The sequence below is a fragment of the Festucalex cinctus genome, chromosome 14, assembly GCF_051991245.1.
Source record: "Festucalex cinctus isolate MCC-2025b chromosome 14, RoL_Fcin_1.0, whole genome shotgun sequence".
NCBI classification, from domain to species: Eukaryota; Metazoa; Chordata; class Actinopteri; order Syngnathiformes; family Syngnathidae; genus Festucalex; species Festucalex cinctus.
The window spans coordinates 24,950,343-24,970,851 of record NC_135424.1 but is presented as its reverse complement, the minus strand read 5'-3'; the positions used below and the strand labels follow the sequence as shown (position 1 = coordinate 24,970,851).

Below are 20,509 nucleotides of genomic sequence, written 5' to 3'. Positions count from 1 at the left end.
AGATGTGCTTTTCGCTTCCAACTGGAGGGACACGACCACCGGCAGTTCTGATCAGGTTTGTTGACAGAAAGAAAAAGATCTTCTGAGAGACCGTCACAAGCTTCGTGGTAAACATGTCTACATCAACGAAAATCTCACCAAACGAAATGCTGACATCGCCAAAATGGCACGACAAATGAGAAAGAATGGACTTATCGAAAGCATGTGGACAAAAGACTGCCGAATTTTTATTCAAACTAAAGATATCTGGTCAACAAAAACAACGAATCGTGAAAGGAGTGGAAGAATAGGCGGAGCTTGAGAGACATCAACAACAATAACTCACAACATCACTAATGAAGCCAAAAGTGGAGTTGTATATGATTAAGACAAGCTAGAACACATTTTGCTATTTATTGTTGAAGCACAGCTGCAGTAAATTGTTGGATTTCTACTTTATTTTTTAATGACTGACAATACATTCTAATCAATAAAGCTAAACTTTCACATCCTTTTGTATTATGTTTTAATTTTTCTGAAAAAACCCCACTTAGATTTCAATAAACTAAGTCATTTAGCAAATAAAATTGTCAAATGGTTCTACTCTAATATAATTTTAACTCTTACTGCCACATGTTATCAAAAAAAACAACTTTGATATGACAAAGGCTTTGATTGTTCACGAAAAGAGATACAATGCTTCCATCTGCTGGCCATAGTTAGAGTATTTTTGATTCCACAACCCATTGACCAGGGAACTCTGCACTTAGACGTTGCACTGAGAAAAAAAATAAAATAAAAAACTTAGTTGACGCCATTTAACGTTTATGGCGGCATACGTCATGATTTTTACTGATTGTTATTAAACGTTTTTGGCGGTCAACGTACAATAAATTGGTAAAGGTTTTTATTTACCTGAAAGCCAGCTCAAAAACTGATCCACCACTATCACTGCACACTGCAAGGGTTGGGTCATCTGTGAACTTGGAACATAAACATGAAAAACAACAAGGAGGAGGAAAAAAGAAAGTTTGAGGAACTTTTATGGACATATGTGAGACAATATTTTCTCACATTCACTCATACATTGAGGGCTCCTTATAACCAGGGGTGACAGATAATTCATTTGGCAGTCAATGAAATGTATATTTATTATTATATTACTGGATATATTTTTCTCAACATGCTGCAATGAAAGGACTGATGAAAGGACACTATCATCAGGTGAAATCGAGATGGTGATCAGTAAAGTACTTGAAAGTAAATGCAAACAATGTGTGCGCCTGTCTGTCTGAATCGTGCTCCAGTAGACCTCTTGCCACCCCACCTGGAGTAACACATCTGGTTTACCTTTGAACTACAATAAACATTCCTCATAGAAACCTGCCTTTGTCTGACCTGTAATATCTGCTCGAGTGCACTTTCCCGTACCAAACCGTAACTTAGCAACTCACCTGGGATAACTAATTAGCAAACCTGATCGATATCACTGGCGAACAAACAACATGGAGAAACTTTGCCACACTTTCTAGGGCTATTAAATGATAATCTATGTCCAAACTTTTGACTGGATAGACTGCAGCACACCTGCGACCCTCATGAAGGCAAGGTATAGAGGGATGGACATGCATAATAATTTGGTACACAGTGAAAAGCTTTTGACAATACATCCTCATTACAATTTTTAAAATCTGAGGACCTACATTTGAAAAGAATTTCAGGCAAAATTTCTTATGCTCAGAGTCTGACAATTTAATAATCATTTTATGAACTGGTTGCACGGGATGTGTGTTGTGGCTTACCTTTACATTCAGAATTGCTGTGCCTGGAGGGTGTGCGTCAGTGATAGTTCGAAGAAGTTTCCCATTGGCAAGATCCCACATGGTAATCTTATCATGAAGAACATACCAAGCAATTATTATCAAGCTCTAATGGTGAATCATTCATAAAAAAAAAAAACATCCAAAATTGTCTGTTGTCGCAGTTAAATATCAGCAAGGCAATTCAGATGATGAAACCAGACGAGCCCAAAAAAAAAAAAAAAGTACCAATATGATGTTTGACCACAACCTTATGCATCATGTCAGTGCACTTACGCAGCAATGGTAGTGTAAACCTCCCTTAAGATCGGATTCCATACACATACATATATACACAAAAATCAGAGCAAGCAGGAGCGCTTCTAGGATGTGCTGGATTTGTTGAAAAAATGTCTCTTTGGTCTTCTTCAGTAAAGGGATCCACAAAAAATATCCACAAAAACAGAAAAAAATGAGGCACTCAAAGGGTGTTGGAATAAAGGCCTTTCACGTGCAAACCCTTTGAGTGCCCTTGAGTACCTCTTTTACTGTACCAAAAATAGCATGGCCAACAGATTGACACACAGTAGTCAAGTTTATTTATATAGTCCTTACCTAATTTTCTCCCAAAAGCGTATAAATGTGCTTTTTTAAATATTACCAGTGTCCCAAAGACATATTTATATGTTTGTTTGTTTTATGCTAGAGCATACAGAAAGCTTTGATGCAGCTCCTGAACTGAAAAGAACGGTTGAAGCACTGGTAGCTATTACAAAAACGGCCAGCAGATGGCAGCAGAGTATAAGAGATCGACTAGGGGCATGTTGCAACAAGCTCATTTTGCCAGTGTTTTCTACAGGTTTGTGAATATATATTCTAATACTAATTGCTGTAAAATTGAAACAGATAGAAATATACTTTTTTTTCTGATGAAAGAAGAGACTAATCTTTCTTTTGTTTGGTAGTTCCATTTTTTGCAAAATCAGTAAAAATCCAGTAAAACAGTCAGGAGTAGTTGACAAATATCAACGACATCCCCTGATCGACACTACGCTGCGTGCCTACTACGATGCTAAGCTAATCTCCATGCGTTCCACTATACATTTGAAGGGACTGTCTCCCCTGGTAACAAGGCCGCCACCTTTGTCCCTACATTGCTTTCGATGGGAGTGTACCTGCCAACAGGCCTATCACAGTGGTGTGTTTTTTTTCAGCGTCCTCTAGTCTAAAGGTGTCTGTCACTGACAAGAGAGAGCAACACAGGAAACGTGACCAGTTTGTCTGTTGATGGTATCACAGCGTCATTTACTGGAACTGTGACGAATTTGGGCCATTCTGGAACTAACAAACTCAGTTACTTAAGAAGGGGTGTTTGAGTAGACTGGACACTAGAAGTGATTTTTCATTACAGGTTCGAGCACGGCCTGGGACCACTCAGTCCTGGCCTGGAATGGCCTCCATTGCTTCTCCAATACAGCGGGCGCCAATCAACGGATCAAATGGCAAAGAACAAGGGTGTTTGGATAGAACAGTTACAAAGGAAAAGGGGCATATTTTCTGTATGTTGAATCGGGGGTCTGTTGTTTCAGAGTCCGGTAAATCAAGTTTCCACTGTATGCACGAGATACACTGCCCTCCAATGATTCAGTAGAGCATTTGGGATTGAAATCAATCAATCAATCAATCAATCAACTTTATTTATATAGCACCTTTCATACATTTAAAATGCAACTCAAAGTGCTGGACATCCATAATGCAATAAAATAAAAGAAAGAAAAAGCCCCCCCATCCCCATGATCGTACCCACAGACACACCCAAAACCCAACAAACACATAAAAACCACAACATGGCGGGGCACAGATGTACCCTGTAAGGAAAGGCACCCAGGAGGAGTTCATCCACAGTGAGATGGATGAAGACCAAACATCCCTCTAGCTGTGGAGGCTCCCCCATGAGAAAACACTGGAGCTAAAAATTTTATAACTACCAAATAAAAACATTTAAACACTAAAAGAAAACGGTTAAACACGATAGAAAAAATAAATAAATAAAAACAAAGCTACAAGACAATATAGATTAAAAATTAAATAAATAAAAGGGGATAAAAAAAATAAAAATAATAATAAATAAAATAAAATAAAATAAAATAAAATAAAAATAAAAAAAGGTCAATCAAATGCCAAACTAAAAAAGTAAGTCTTAAGCCTCCTCTTAAAAACATAAATATTCTCTGCAGACCTGATGCTCTCTGGCAGGCCATTCCATAGGTGAGGACCATAGTAATAAAAATATGAATATGAAACAAGGGATTAACATTTCAGCTTCTATTTCTTGGTACTGTATTTGCATCTGGATCTGAAACTGGACATTGAAGCTAGCACCTTTTGTCACCAAATCCCTATTTTTGAAGTGAGCAAAGGTACAGGAACTCTTACGGCATTTTTGTTTGCCGGCACACTAAGACCAGTTTTTGTGGAAGATGGTTAACAAATCAGAGATTAGTAACACTGTTGTTTGTTTGTTTGTTTGTTTTTAACAATCCGCCAACAGTCTGACAGCTAGCAAAATTACATAATTATGAAACAAGGTCACATTTACTGTATGTCACTATGAGTATTCTCGACGTAGCTCACTTGGTTGAACTATTCTGTCAGACACTTGTACTCTGTCAATGATTTCCTTGCCATGGAAATAAAATTGCAGTATTTCTTGTCTCTTCTCATCCCGAATTCAGGTCACAATAGCGACATAACTACTTAAAATAGAGGAGGTTGAATAAAAACCAAGTTGTAGATCATTATTACTCAAGATTAATCTTTGTCTCACGTATGTCCATAAAACTTCCGTACGGGCTCACCACCGGTGGGAGGGGCCAAAGGGGTCGGGTGCAGTGCAGGCTGGGTGGCAGCCAAGGGAGGAGACCTTGGCGGACCGACCCCCGGCTACAGAAGCTGGCTCTTGGGACATGGAATGTCACCTCTCTGGCAGGGAAGGAGCCCGAGCTGGTGTGTGAGGCCGAGAAGTTCCGACTAGACATAGTCGGACTCGCCTCCACACACAGCTTGGGCTCTGGTACCAGTCCTCTTGAGAGGGGTTGGACTCTCTTCCACTCTGGAGTTGCCCACGGTGTGAGGCGCAGAGCAGGTGTGGGTATACTTATTGCCCCGGGGTTGGGGTTTACCCCGGTGGACGAGAGGGTAGCCTCCCTCCGCCTTCGGGTGGGGGGACGGGTCCTGACTGTTGTTTGTGCATATGCACCAAACAGCAGCTCAGCGTACCCACCCTTTTTGGAGTCCTTGGAGGGTGTGCTGGAGAGTGCTCTCTCTGGGGACGCCCTCGTCCTGCTGGGGGACTTCAACGCTCACGTGGGGAATGACAGTGAGACCTGGAGGGGCGTGATTGGGAAGAACGGCCCCCCTGATCGGAACCCGAGCGGTGTTCTGTTATTGGACTTCTGTGCTCGTCACGGTTTGTCCATAACAAACACCATGTTCAGGCATAAGGGTGTCCATATGTGCACTTGGCACCAGGACACCCTAGGCCGCAGTTCGATGATCGACTTTGTAGTCGTGTCATCGGATTTGCGGCCGCATGTTTTGGACACTCGGGTGAAGAGAGGGGCGGAGCTGTCAACTGATCACCACCTGGTGGTGTGTTGGCTCAGATGGTGGGGGAAGATGCCGGTCCGACCTGGCAGACCCAAACGTATTGTGCGGGTTTGCTGGGAACGTCTGGCGGAATCCCCTGTCAGAAAGAGTTTCAATGCCCACCTCCGGCAGAGCTTCTCCCTTGTCTCGGGGGAGGCGGGGGACATTGAGTCCGAATGGGCCATGTTCCGCGCCTCCATTGTTGAGGCGGCCGATCGGAGCTGTGGCCGTAAGGTGGTCGGTGCCTGTCGTGGCGGCAATCCTCGAACCCGCTGGTGGACACCAGAGGTACGGGATGCCGTCAAGCTGAAGAAGGAGTCCTATCGGGCCTTTTTGGCCTGTCGGACTCCGGAGGCAGCTGACAGGTACCGGATGGCCAAGCGGAATGCGGCTGCGGCGGTCGCTGAGGCAAAAACTCGGACATGGGAGGAGTTCGGTGAGGCCATGGAAAACGACTTCCGGACGGCTTCGAGGAAATTCTGGTCCACCATCCGGCGTCTCAGGAGAGGAAAGCAGTGCACCATTAACACTGTGTATAGTGGCGATGGGGTGCTGCTGACCTCGACTCGGGACGTCGTGAAGCGGTGGGGGGAATACTTCGAAGACCTCCTCAATTCCACCAACACGTCTTCCTTTGAGGAAGCAGAGTCTGGGGACTCTGGGGTGGGCTCTCCTATCTCTGGGGTCGAAGTCACTGAGGTGGTTGGAAAGCTCCTCGGTGGCAGGGCCCCGGGGGTGGATGAGATCCGCCCGGAGTTCCTAAAGACTCTGGATGTTGTGGGGCTGTCGTGGTTGACACGCCTCTACAACATCGCGTGGACATCGGGGACAGTGCCTCTGGATTGGCAAACCGGGGTGGTGGTCCCCCTTTTTAAGAAGGGGGACCGGAGGGTGTGTTCCAACTACAGAGGGATCACACTCCTCAGCCTCCCTGGCAAGGTTTATTCAGGGGTGCTGGAGAGGAGGGTCCGTCGGGAGGTCGAATCTCGGATTCAGGAGGAGCAGTGTGGTTTTCGTCCTGGCCGTGGAACAGTGGACCAGCTCTACACCCTCCGCAGGATCCTCGAGGGTGCATGGGAGTTCGCTCAACCAGTCCACATGTGTTTTGTGGATTTGGAGAAGGCGTTCGACCGTGTCCCTCGGGGAGTTCTGTTGGGGGTGCTTCGGGAGTACGGGGTGCCGGGCCCCTTGATACGGGCTGTTCGGTCCCTGTACGACCGTTGCCAGAGTTTGGTCCGCATTGCCGGCATTAAGTCGGATTCATTTCCGGTGAGGGTTGGACTCCGCCAAGGTTGCCCTTTGTCACCGATTCTGTTCATAACTTTTATGGACAGAATTTCTAGGCGCAGCCGAGGCGTGGAGGGGTTCCGGTTTGGTGGCCTCAGCATTGCATCTCTGCTCTTTGCAGATGATGTGGTGCTGTTGGCTTCATCAGGCCGGGGCCTCCAGCTCTCGCTGGAGCTGTTCGCAGCCGAGTGTGAAGCGGCTGGGATGAGGATCAGCACCTCCAAATCCGAGACCAAAAGGGTGGAGTGTCCTCTTCAGGTCGGGGACGAGATCCTGCCCCAAGTGGAGGAGTTCAAGTATCTTGGGGTCTTGTTCACGAGTGAGGGTAGGATGGAGCGGGAGATCGACAGGCGGATCGGTGCAGCGTCTGCAGTGATGCGGACGCTGTATCGGTCCGTCGTGGTGAAGAAAGAGCTGAGCCAAAAGGCAAAGCTCTCGATTTACCGGTCGATCTACGTTCCGACCCTCACCTATGGTCACGAGCTGTGGGTCGTGACCGAAAGAACGAGATCCCGGATACAAGCGGCCGAAATGAGTTTCCTCCGCAGGGTGTCCGGGCTCTCCCTTAGAGATAGGGTGAGAAGCTCGGTCATCCGGGAGGGACTCAGAGTCGAGCCGCTGCTCCTCCGCGTTGAGAGAAGCCAGCTGAGGTGGCTCGGGCATCTGGTTCGGATGCCTCCTGGACGCCTCCCTGGGGAGGTGTTTCGGGCATGTCCCACTGGCGGAAGGCCCCGGGGACGACCCAGGACACGCTGGAGAGACTATGTCTCTCGGCTGGCCTGGGAACGCCTTGGGATCCCGCCGGAGGAGCTGGTTGAAGTGGCTGGGGAGAGGGAAGTCTGGGTTTCCCTCCTGAAGCTGCTGCCCCCGCGACCCGACCCCGGATAAGCGGAAGAAGATGGATGGATGGATGGATGGATGGACTTTGAGTCTTATCTATGTAGTGTAATGTTGTATTGTAATATTCTCACTACTGCCACTGAAGGTTTTTGCGAGACATTCACCAGCAACGTATAACTAAAGGGTACTGGGATTCAAAGGGAAGGACTCCCTGTGAGAAGGGTTACTGTAACTCAATGGGACCTTCTTGGTTAATTAAAGAAGAAATGGGAAAAAAAAAGACAGATTTGAAAGGGTTGAAGGAGAGTAGTTTATTAGTTGCTCTATAAAGCTTCGTCTCCTCATTTCATCTCCACTTTACCATATTTATCATATATTCACACAGTTTAGGTAGTGTTGTATTTATGTTGCCTGGTGTTTCTTGGAAATGTTTTTTTAGATGTTGGTATGATAATACAGTGATGATGTACCAAAATAATTCCAAATTTTAATTGGGACCCGTGTTCTGCACCAAAAAAAATGTGTTCATGTTTGCTTGTGACAAATTGAAAGGGGGACAAGATTTGACAACCCCGCAAAAAAATAAAGTTGTAGATGATTAGGGTTGTACCTGTCCTTTCGCAAACCCACAGAGAAGTCTTGAACAATCATTGTTGATGCTGAGGGCAGAGATTGCGCCAAACTCTGCACCAGTTGTTTTTGTTCCAAGACAGAGCCTTAACGCTTGGTTGTTATCTGGAGAGGACAGTCAAAGATGAGATTACAGTGCCGTGAAAAAGTATTTGCCTCCTTCTGATTTTGCATATTTATCACTCGCAAATATTTCATTTCATCAAACTTCACACTGAGACAATCCAAGGATATATTTATCAAGAGGAACTACAAACCCTATGTGAAAAAGTATTTGCCCCCTGAACCTAATAGCAAGTTGCAGAAAGAACTGAAATAAAACATTTGCGATAATTGTTGATTGCCACTGTAGAGGAATTTTGGACCATTCTTCTTTGCAGAATTTAGGGTGGGAGCCAGGTCCACTCAGGATGTTTTTCGATACCTTTTTTTGACTGATTTCTGTTATCTCATACCTTGGGCCATTACAAGTTGATAGCAATAACCCCCAACACAAGGGACAAAAAACATCCCTTTTGGGAAAAGCTTCTGGCAGAATTTTGTAAATGCAAAATTTCAAGGTACAGCAACTGCATAAATGGTCAGAAAACTCTAGAATTTTGCATGGTTTATCCTGACACATGGGGGGAACTACCGGGAAAATAAGTATGGGCTTCATGCGTTTGAATTCTCAAATATTACCATCAAAAGTGATCCATTTCAAACAGTTTATTGTACATCTCACTGCCTCAAATGTATTTTAAAAACTTCCTACATTTCAAACCTTCAATTTAAGTCCAAGATGAGCTTTCTATCTGGAGTATTAGAGGCGCTATGACCAAAGTACTCCACTGTACCCTAAATCGTGGGAAAAAAAAAAGAAAAAAAAAAGAAAAAAAAAATTCCAGAATTGCCATTCCAAATGGCATTACGTTATTTTTCTGCATCTAAATAAAATATTAAACAATATTTGAAACATGGATTATGTAGTAGTACTATACTATCTGAAGTGAATCATATGGGGGGAAAAACAAAACAAAACAAACAAAAAAACACACAATTATGTTATGCCCCAGGTGGACCAGGCTATCAAGGCACAAAATTAAACAATCACAGAAAATCCGGAACTGAATAGGAGATTTAATAAAGAACCAGATCTTGTGAACATTTCTTAACAATCAATTAACATTCTGTGTAGCCAATTTTTGGTCTCATTTGACTAGTCTTGTCACGATACCAAAATTTTGACTTTGATACGATACCTTCATAAAATACCTCGATACCGGTGCTGAAACCGTACCTCAACAAAAATCTAAAACATCAGCAAAAGCAGCGTTAAAACTAACAAAATAACTTCAAATTATTATTTTTATTAATTCAAAACAGTAGGATACATGTAGTTTACATGTTATTTTATGTACATACTGTGTATTCATGTGTTACTTTCACATTGCATGCCATATTGTTGAAGTACTGTAATTGATTGCATTTTATATCATCAGTTTGAAATATTGGTCACTGAATATATTGGTCACTGATACTGAATACTTTGCACACCCTATACTTTTCAGTGTTTTAGTTCTAAGTTTGAAATAAGAGAGACACTTTGTTCACTTCAAGATTGTGTGGTATTTTGTGTTTAACTGTAACATAAAATTTCAATGAAATGTGTTTGTTTGTGGTCGCACCGTGCCAAAATGTTGAAAAACTCAAGGGGGGGTGTAAATACTTTTGAAGCCGTTGTACCTGGAAGTTGACTCTTCTTATGTGCTGGAAGACCTCTCAAGGACGCATCTGATGAGGAAGGACGTATCTGTACTTGCTTCTGCACTCGCTCGTGATTTCTAACTACTTGTTGATTTTTGCATTGGGATTTTTAACTAGTTGCAGAATGCCTGGCGGAAAAAGAGCTGACGAGAATGAGTAGATAAAATCTTCTCTTAAAAAACTCAGTGGGATGGTTGCCGAATTACTTGAAATGAAGAAGAGCATTGAGCCACTTCTTCAGGAAATACAGCAATTGAAGAAAGAGACACAGGAAAAAGATCGACGCATTGTTGCAACTCGGAGATTTGGGATTAACTGTTGATCCTGCGCACATTCAGATGTGCTTTTCGCTTCCAACTGGAGGGACATGACCACCGGCAGTTCTGATCAGGTTTGTTGACAGAAAGAAAAAGATTTCTCTTTTGAGAGACCGTCACAAGCTTCCTGGGAAACATGTCGACATCAACGAAAACCTCACCAAACGAAATGCTGACATCGCCAAAAAGGCACGACAAATGAGAAAAAATTGACTTATCGAAAGCACGTGGACAAAAACCTGCCGAATTTTTATTCAAACTAAAGATAACTCTGGTCAACTAAAGACACGAATCGTAAAAGGAGTTGAGTAATTGGCAGCGCTTGAGAGACAACAGTAATTCACAATATCACAACAACAACAACAACATTACTAATTATCCAAAGCTGGAGTTGTATATGATTACTTGCTGACTTTGCCAAGGCTAACTCTTGTTTATACACCTGCAGTGATAAAATGTATTGCTGTTCCCGTTTGAATGTAAATATTGTCTGGCTCGAATTCTGTTTGGACATTTGTTGTAACAGTCAAGACTACATGATAAGGCTGTATTGTGGCTACAATGAATCTGCTGTCAATACGTAAAATGGGGCTGGTGGTCTGGGTCATGGAATGCAGCTGGTGAGGGCCGCTCTGCTATGTGAGCTTGGCTGGGCAGCGCACAGGAGTCATCAGATCTACAACGTGCTAGCAACCAGTGGTGCTCCCTGACCAGAATCGAGTTCTGAAATTGCTTGAATCGCAATGGGCAGAGTGCAAGCCGATCTACTCTTCTGGAAAGCACAACATGTGTGAAAGCTGATCCGAGGTCAGCGAAGACGCTACTGGTGAAAGAGAAGTATTGCGCTTGCCTTGGCTGCTCGCCTGGCGGGGTGGGCCTGCTGGCGGCGTCTGGGGACCGACTCACCAGTTCCAAATGAATGGGACTAGCCACAATCTACATCACAATCTACATTCAAGATGAACTGAGCGAGAAGTGTCTGGGATAGTATGGGATGGATAACGATAAACATTAATGACTATTCTAAATAATGTATATGATTGATGCGTTATAGTAATGGGTCGATGGGGACGGGTCTCGAATTAGCTTTGGCTTCTACCCGTCAGCCCTTCTTTTGGATGTCAATGTTGCAAATGATGTGATGTGATTGATGTAAGCTGTAATGTGTCCGAAAGGAAAAAATGAATAAACTAAACTAAAACTAAATTAAAGACGACGCTCTTGTAAGGTGGGAAGGTGGAGAAGTCAACAAAAAGACCCTTCCAGCACATAAGAAGAGTCAACTTTCAGGTGTGTGTCTGGCTCATGAGCACTACCCAGAGATCCCATCCCCTCTTGACCATGGATTTCAACTCAACTCAACTCAAGTTTATTTATATAGCGCTTTCAAACACATGAACACAGCGACCCTGCTAGGACGTCCGACCCTCTGAATTCGTACTAGGCAAGGCGCCGGGCTCCCTTCGAAGGTTATCCGGGCTCCAGAGTCGCTGACGCAGGTTCCGCAGCTGCCGGGCTCCAGAGTCGCTGACGCAGGCTCTGCAGCTGCCGGTCTCCCTTCGAAGAGCGTCCGGGCTCCAGGGTCGCCGACTCAGGCTCCGCAGCTGCCGGGCTCCCTTCGGAGGGAGTCCGGGCTCCAGAGTCGCCGGCGCAGGCACAACAGCGCATCTAGTCTATATTAGGGGTGTCCCGATACACCTTTTTCCACTTTCGATCCGATACCGATATTTCAGCCTCAAGTACTGTCCGATACCGATATCAGTCCGATCAGTAGGGGTGTCCCGATGCAACGCTTTCTACTTCCGATCCAATACTGATATTTTAGCTTAGAGTACTGTAAATTAACAATATCAGTCCGATACCATATCAGCAGGAATGATACGTTTGTTTTAGTATGAAATGTTAGAAGAAACTTGATCAAGTGATGATTATTTAAATAAGGAATAATCAGCACGTTAAGTATGAGAAAATATGACCCGTTTATTCCTAAATTTGGGTGCCCTAACTGCAACTATAAGTATGTCCTGCATTTTAATAAAATAAATACAAAATAAAGGACCCTGAGAAAAACCTGAATAAAGTAAACAAAAACAAATTATACTCTTTGAAGTGCAAAATAGCAATTTACAGCAGTCCATACAGAATCTTATATATATATATATATATATATATATATATATATATATATATACACACACACACACACACACACACACACACACACTCAGTGTATGGTCACTATGGTGGGAACAGCGGGCGGGACAAAAAAAAATATAACCAACACAATATTGGCCACTCTCTCACTGTCAACGTGTCCCAAGCTCCAATTTAAAATAAATAAAAATGAATATGTAACTCTAATAAAAGTAGAAACACAGTTGGTTAATTTCACTATTCCTCCAACTCCCCTTTCTGCAGACCAAGCAAAATGTGGAGATTCTTTTTGAAGAAGATGAGCATTTCAGCATGCCGCCCTCATTAGCTTGCTTCTATACTATGCTCCTCTATGATAAATGAAGTTGCTCTGAGCTCCAAATGTCCGTAGTGGTGAAGCTAACAGCGTTACCATTTGCCACATAAGCCGCTGTACACCTTTGAACGTCACCATGCATCCGCGGTATAGTTTTATCTACGAAATAGTGGCGGCTCGAAATAACGTAGCGAGGCGTGAGGTGCTCAATTACAGTACTAACGTGCCGACAGTACTAACGATTGACAGGCTGGCCATCAAGCACAATAAATTAAGCGATCTTTTCAGTGATACTTACGTGAAGCCTTTTTACCGTCCCGTGGGAGTTTTACGGTGTGAAAATGATTCAGAGAGCGTTGACTGTCTTATTATTCGCCTCGGTTCTCTTCTCAAAATCCTCATCCTCTCTAGGCCGTGGGGTGAACCCCAAAAAAGTGCCAAGAAAATGAGTTTCGCTCCACTGTCTGGGCACTACTTGTTCAATGCATTTTTTGATAGATAATACCCTTCTGAATTTTGGGTTAAAAGTTCACCCAATGTTTTCCTGCCCCAATTTTGTCACAAGCCAGAAATGCATATTTAGGTAAATAACAAAAAACGAAAATCTTGTGCTGCTGTTTTTGGTTGTAAAACGTCTTACATTAAATTTGGCAACAGAAAATCATTCCCAGATGTTATAAATACATGTACCTAACATCAGAAACAAGTATTGGTGGTTTGGTGCAATCATGTGAATTTAGATAATTAAATATATTAAATTTGTGCCAAAAAAACAAAAAAACGCTTAAACTAGAAGTGAAACCAGCACACGGATGTTACATTTAGCTATGTTTATGTTTCATATATGAAACAATTCACAACATATTACGTCATGAAAGGTACACAAGAAGCAGCATACATTGGCCAAAAATACTACCATGCACCACAAACCTGGAACAAGGCAAAATGGACTAGATGAAAATAGATGCATTCAGAGCCCAGATTATTATAACATATAGAATATTTATTAAAGTATCAGATTGTGTCATCACAACAGCATGTCATTTATACCCCCCGCCCCCCCCCCACCCCTGCCCCCCACTCAAAACATATTAATAAAATAAATAAAATAAAAATCAAATGTGCATTCACAATAAAACATTTGGAACTTCATTGGAACAGCTCTCTTTTTTTTGGCAGACCAATTTAACAAAGGTCTGTGTTGTGGAAAAATGGAATACAGACATTTTTATTTTTGCTTGAAAAGTGTTAAAATGGAGAGTTAACATCTTGATAATGAAACAAACAAAATGGCAAATTTTACATAGATTTTACAGCCCTGCACTGTAAAGTGTCCTCGTATGCCCTGTGATTTTACAACCTGATGTTTTACCAGCTATGTGTTAGTGTCACTTTCTTGGCTTACGTCAGTCGACTCAGTAGTTGATGTATCTGATGAGTGAGGTACCCCGTCTAAAAGTTTGTCAGTTGTTGATAATGTCTCTACAAAAACCATTGCAGAGTTGTTGCTGGAAAGGGGTGTGAAAAACCAGCTGGGGGAAATCACACCTCAATCTTCGTTTCAGTATATACTGCCTGAAATAGAAAATTAAAGGGAAAGATGAGCACAAGATACACATATTCACATCACATTAGGGCTGCTCTATTATGGAAAAAAATTATCATCACAATTATTTTGGTAATAATTGAAATCAAGATTATTCAAAACAATTATATTTTGTTCAAATCAAGAAAATATTTAAACATTTGAAAATAAGACAATTACAATCATATGAAACTATAATTATGTAAGTTGCTTTTGGATCCAACAAAATTTATAATATATTATTATTATTATTATTGTTGTTATTATTGTTATTATTATTATTATTATTATTATTATTATGACGTTAGCAAAAATTTGACGTTGGGGTGCAGTGTGTGCAGTAAGCTAGTTTTGACATGGGTGTGTGGTAAAATAACTCGTGTGGGCATGCCACAACTCAAAATTAGTATTATTAGTGCTGCAGCTATCGAATATTTTGGTATTCGGATATCCTACTGAAAATTCTAGTGAATAATCGTATATTTGGATAGAAATAAAAATATACCTATAGGCCGATATACTTTCTTGGTCAAAGAACAATTATAAATACAGAAGACAAAAAAACACATTTGCATATAATAATTAACAACCAACTGGTTTTCATTTTTAGAGAATCAATTTTATTTATTTAATTTATTTTTAACTTAAATTGAGCTTGTCAGCAAACTATTTTTCTCTGAAACAGTGAGATTTTAGACAAATCTCTTCCCATAGATTTCAGACAATGTTTTTCAGTGTGAAGATTTATACGTTATCTGTAGTCTGAAGCATCAAGATCCCCATGTTTCTTAACACTGTTCACAAACCTCTTAGCTTGTCCATTCTCATCACATCTTTGTCAACTATAATCCTTTGACGGATTACTTGTTCACAAAAGAGTTTGTAGCTCTCAGCATAGGGTTGTCTGAAACACACCTACACTCACTTAACATGTGCAGAGTCATACTTTCTAATTAATGCTGTCTCGAAATGTAAACAGAATACAAGTGACATATTGCTGACCAATGCTTTACTTTTGAAACGTGTAATTTTAGCAAAGTGACAATGAAATAGTGCAATGTAACAACTCACATTTGTTCGTCCCTGGTTGCTGTTTCTGTTGACTTTAAGAACCTTGTGTAATCTCTGAAACAAAACTGCACCTCCATTGTGACACAGTCTTTTGTCTTGAATATGCAGAAGAATGGAACAGTCTTTCTTCATCTCAGCTGCCTGCAGCAACCCGCCTTTAGACAAAAAAGAATTACATTATAAGTGTTATTGTCACATATATATATATACGTATATGCACATCACAGATTTAAGTAAAGTGTTTGTTAAGGTTGATGAGAGAGAGTTTGGGGAAAAGGGAGCGTGTAGCTGTGACTCTCTATTATGACTGATGGGCACAGGTAACTCGAGTTTGGTAACAACTGTTGGATTCACTCGATAAATCATTCAGCAGCTCGCGTTTTTAATAAACTATAGCCTTAAAACTTAACCTAGCAACAAATTATTTTCAGCCCTATACAAAATATCGGTCACATTAATAACAGAAATGGGCACGCGTGTGTGTAGCACATACCTGCTGACAATGTTTCTGCTTTGGCGAGATGATCCCTCTTCCGTGTGCCTTCCGATCCCAGACGAATATACTTTGAAATTTATTTTTACAAATGATGCAGATGGCTGGAAGGACGGGGCCAGCTGAAGCGATGGGCAAACCTGAACTGGAACGAAGTTTTTTCACCACTTTCTTTTTAACTTTTTTCTCCTTTCGCTCTTCTTCGCTCTCCGACGTTGTGGTCGCCATTTTTGATATGCGGTTGCTATGGTGAGGAGAAAGCAGCAGCTACCTGATTGGCTCATGTGACCTAAATCACACCACTACCGACCTAATGGCACTACGCCCACACCGGAGATCACTGCGCCTCATCGCAAAATAGTGCCGGGGTTTCACCACCGAAAATACAAAATTGGCAGGTTTTCAGAGGGTGAACTCCACGGATTCTTACTTACTACTAATAAATCTATTTTATGAAGTAAAGATTATTTAGTGCCCCTGGTAGTGGAGCGAAACTGAACGAAAACGTGTGTGACCTGACGGCCTACTCGTTTGTGATACTTTTTCAAATGCTTAATGAGGTTGGTTAGATTAAACTTCTCCCTTCTTTTCCACCACGGGGAACTTCTGCTTTTGACAAATGTTGCTGTCCGCTGTCTTTTTCTTTTTTCAATGAAAAATACTCCCACACTGTTGACATTCTCTCTTCCTCGGTTAGCTAAAAGCTAATTCACATGCATGCTTGTTTGTTTGATCACGTGAGCGCTGCATGCTCGGCGCAGATGCTGCTGGATAGAAAATCAGGAGCGGAAGCTGGAACGGACTGTTTATATATGTGTGCAAATATCGGATATTTTTGGACATGGACAGAAAAAATCCGATACTGGTTTTTTGGCTGATATCGGACACAGATCCGATATCAGTATCGGATCGGGACACCCCTAGTCTATATCCTTTCCGCCACACGAAAAGCTCACTTTGCACTGTGCAAGTCGCACCGTCTCCGCTTTCCATATTAAAGATAATAACTTACAATCAACTTCCAAATATCTCGGGCGCCATTTCCTTGTTTAGCCCCGCCGCTCGATGGCATTAAGAGTGTCACTGTAGAAAAGTGACGCCATGCTGCACACATTGTGCAGAAAAATGAAGTGTCACTCTGAGCCACCGCCCAACTCCAGATTAAATAAAAAGTTATCAAAAATAACCTCATATATTTAATAGAGTCCTGATCGGGAGACAACGTCCGATTCCGATCGCGTCAGCAACCACGTGACCGGCCCGATTTCCGATCACGTGATCGGATCAGGATATCCCTACAGATTAACCGATACCTTGGTCAGAATGACCAATTTGGATCGGTTGGCCCGATCACCAATATATATTACTTGAAAGCACCTAACATTCTCGAGTGGTTGTTTTAACCTAAAGATCTGTTGGACTACCAGGTAGATAGGTCAAATTCAACTTTTTTTTTTTTTTTTTGGTAAATTTGACCAAAAAGGTTCAATTTGACCAATCCGTTTTTTGGGTGTACTCTTTCGACATTTGGCTAAGAAATGTACGTTCACAAGTCATTTTCATTCCTTGTCAGGATCTTGTTCTTTTTTAAATCTCCTATTTGGTTCACAGATTTTGTGTGATTATGTTTAATGTTGCGCTTTGATACCCTGGTCCACCTGGGGGCATAACATTATTCACTTTTTATGTAATTCACTTCAGACAGTATAGTACTACATAACCCATGTTTCAAATATTGTTTAAGATTTTATTTTGATGCAGAAAATAACTTAATCCCAATGGTAATTTTGGATTTTTATTTTTTATTTTTTCCGATTTAGGACATAGGTCATAGTGCCTCTAATGCTCCAGATAGAAAATTCATCAAGGCGGTGGCAATCAGGTTTGGGCGCGGCTTGTGAAACTGAACTGAGCTTTGCCAAAACTGTGGGTGAGTGGTTACTTTTTCACTTAGGGTCAGATAGGTTTGCATTACCCCCATGGGGTAAATAAAAAATGCAAATACTTTTTCGCGGCACTGTATATTCAAAGCCAGGCTCACACACATCTGGTATTCCTTTTGATATTATTTTAATACCTGATGGGAAATTCACTGAAAAAATCTAGATTTGTCTTACCAAAGACCAAAGCCAGACCATGAGATGTTCCCACAACAATGACACCTGCAACTGTCTGAAGACAAGACACAAAATTAAAACATGAAATTATCAAATGAAACGAGGATGAGTAAATCCAATGAACAAGCTATGAATCCAATGAGTACTTCTGGGTTACCCAGATGGGAAACTGAACTGAAATTATACCAAATCAAATAACGGTATCCTTCTCCAACCTTTTTTTTTTTTTCTTTTCAAGACCCAAATTAAAAAACTTGGGTGCTCTCTGGAACTCACAATCAAAAAACTCAAAACATAAATGGGTTTTCAGAAAACATGGTCCAGGAGTTTGACATGAAAGGCCCTAAATAAACTTGTTCAAAACCAGGTAAAAAGAATATAGGCTTTAACCCTTTAAAAGGAACCCCGGCTGTCATGAAAAAGTTTGTTCAATATTATTTATTTGGTTGTTACTAACTATAACTATAAGATTCATTTTTCAAAAATCATTTCCAGTTTAATATATTTTGTAGAAACTTTATTTCGACATACGCAGCCATTGTTATTTACGTCGCAATGTATTCCGTGCGTAGTGACGTAGAATGGCGGTGGTTCTCTGCTGAGCAATGTGAAACGACAATAAAGAAAGCAAGGTAAACCTCCGTTACGTTCCTAAAGGGACGATCAAAACTCATGAATGCGTCTGTTGAATGATGAGAGCACCGCGCAGGGGAGCGTGACTCTCCCGATCGCATGTTGTTTCCTTTTGGAACGCTGCGAGGTTTACCTTGCTATCTTTATATTTTTTTTCACTCACTCACTGACACAAGCTTCTTGTGTCAGTGAGTGAGTGAAAAAAATAAATAAAAATCCGTGCGTGCTGTCAAGTTGCCGCGGGAGTGACATCATGCTAATTCACCCGGCCCCGTCTGCAGACAGTGAGTGACACGCCCCCCGCCACCCCCCATTCTGCAATTGGCTAGAGAGTTAAACAACTGTCTGTCCACAGAAACGTCCCGCTGTTGACAAAACAAACACAAAATGGTAAAATACAGGCTGGTGGGGTGGGGGTTCAGGAAAAAAATCACCACCACACATTAACAGAAGCCCAGAGGTGTAGATTGAGAAGGAGTTCATGGCGACACATCCTGTATTTATATTGTGCATTTTCCTGAGTCAAAACGGAAGACCCTGCTTTTAAATGTTCAAATTTTTACGGCGTCAAGAAACAGTTTGCGAATGCGAACATCCTTGCTACATTTATTGGCCCATGGATGGATGTTGTTAAAAACAGCATGCGCTGCTGCGTTCCAATTGTCGGTATCGATACCGGTACTGAATAGTACCAATTTTCGGTACTTTTGTTCTGTTATTTATGGTAATAAATGTTAATTTATTTAATAATAAAAATGATAATTTTATAAAAGAACATTCACTTTGACAATTATTTTTTCCATTCAATACAATCTGACAATAAAACGTCATGAATTTAAAACATGAGCCAGAGAGGTTGAAGCAAAAAAAAAAAATCAAGGTATAACATTAATAAAGTACTGTATAAATAATACCAAAAATAAATTAATATTACAAATTACAAATTACAAATTGAGAAGCAAAGTTATCATACAAGAACAGAAGATAAATAAATAATTGTAATAGTGTAATTATTTCGGTTCCTTGTGTAGTTTGCGATGAAATCTTACAAAAAAAAAATGAGTTACAATCCGACGCGGTATGTAATGCTTGCTAGTGCTACGTTTGCCATAGGATACCTATAATTAAATTATAAATATGGCATAAGTACATCTTACAACAATTAGTGCCACAATGGCTTGCTGCACATCAAGTGACTGTGGGATCTGATTTTTGGTGCTGTCTCTTGAACTATTGACCTATTCTAGGCCAAATGCTCAAGTGAAATCCTTTTCATGCTAAACAACTTTATGATTGCTACTTGTGTTTAAATAGCTTAAGGAAATTAAATGCCAGTGTGTATCCTGACTTGTCACAAAGGGAATCATGTATTTGTTACCAATTAATCATTTATGTTACTAATGATTTTACTTAATTTTGTAACTCTAAGGTGCCAGCTGAAAATACCAGAAATCACATGTTCACTGTGGTCAACTGTTGAAAAACTGCTCCTTCACGCGTAAGGGCTAACGAACAAGTGATATCCTGAAAAGTTCACAACCATGACGGAAAAAAGGTCAGAGCAAGAATCTTAATTACTTTATGACTGTCAGTTGACAGTCATAGAAGAAGCTCAGAACAAGGGTCTCATTATTTTACAAGCTGTCAGATGACAGCCTGGTGCTTAGGACAAAGGCCTCATTACTTTGGTGTCTGCAAAAGGTTAGTTTTAGCAAAATTATTAGATCATACAATGTAAATGATAGGTCGCCTTATTTTTTATGTACGAATAAGTTCTTTTGATACCAGTAAAAACCTGTTACTACTTCTGGTCTCAAGAATGGGGGGGGAGACGTATAATCTGTGGGCCACTTTATAACAATTGGATACCAGTAGAAGTCACAAAACTAAGCTT

At 41.4% G+C, this 20,509-nt stretch overlaps 1 protein-coding gene and 1 long non-coding RNA gene across 3 annotated transcripts in view; both read right to left on the bottom strand.

The window, feature by feature from the left end:
- Positions 1-20,509, bottom strand: part of vps8 (VPS8 subunit of CORVET complex) — a 235,614-nt gene that overhangs the window by 177,659 nt on the left and 37,446 nt on the right. Inside the window, exons 6-9 of the mRNA XM_077496349.1 lie at positions 17,983-18,037; positions 8,164-8,288; positions 1,782-1,868; positions 895-962 (exon numbers count right to left, since the gene is read on the bottom strand). Of these exons, the coding sequence (XP_077352475.1) occupies positions 895-962; positions 1,782-1,868; positions 8,164-8,288; positions 17,983-18,037 (335 nt within the window). The remainder of the gene's footprint in view (positions 1-894; positions 963-1,781; positions 1,869-8,163; positions 8,289-17,982; positions 18,038-20,509) is intronic.
- On the bottom strand, positions 13,846-16,889 carry LOC144001315 (uncharacterized). Of its 2 annotated transcripts, none has more exons than XR_013278447.1 (3): positions 15,866-16,889; positions 15,373-15,527; positions 13,846-15,216 (listed from the first exon to the last, which is right to left on the bottom strand). It is a non-coding gene; the product is annotated as an uncharacterized LOC144001315 (long non-coding RNA). The 2 variants fall into 2 exon arrangements; XR_013278446.1 differs by having other exon boundaries at positions 13,846-15,205; positions 15,866-16,886.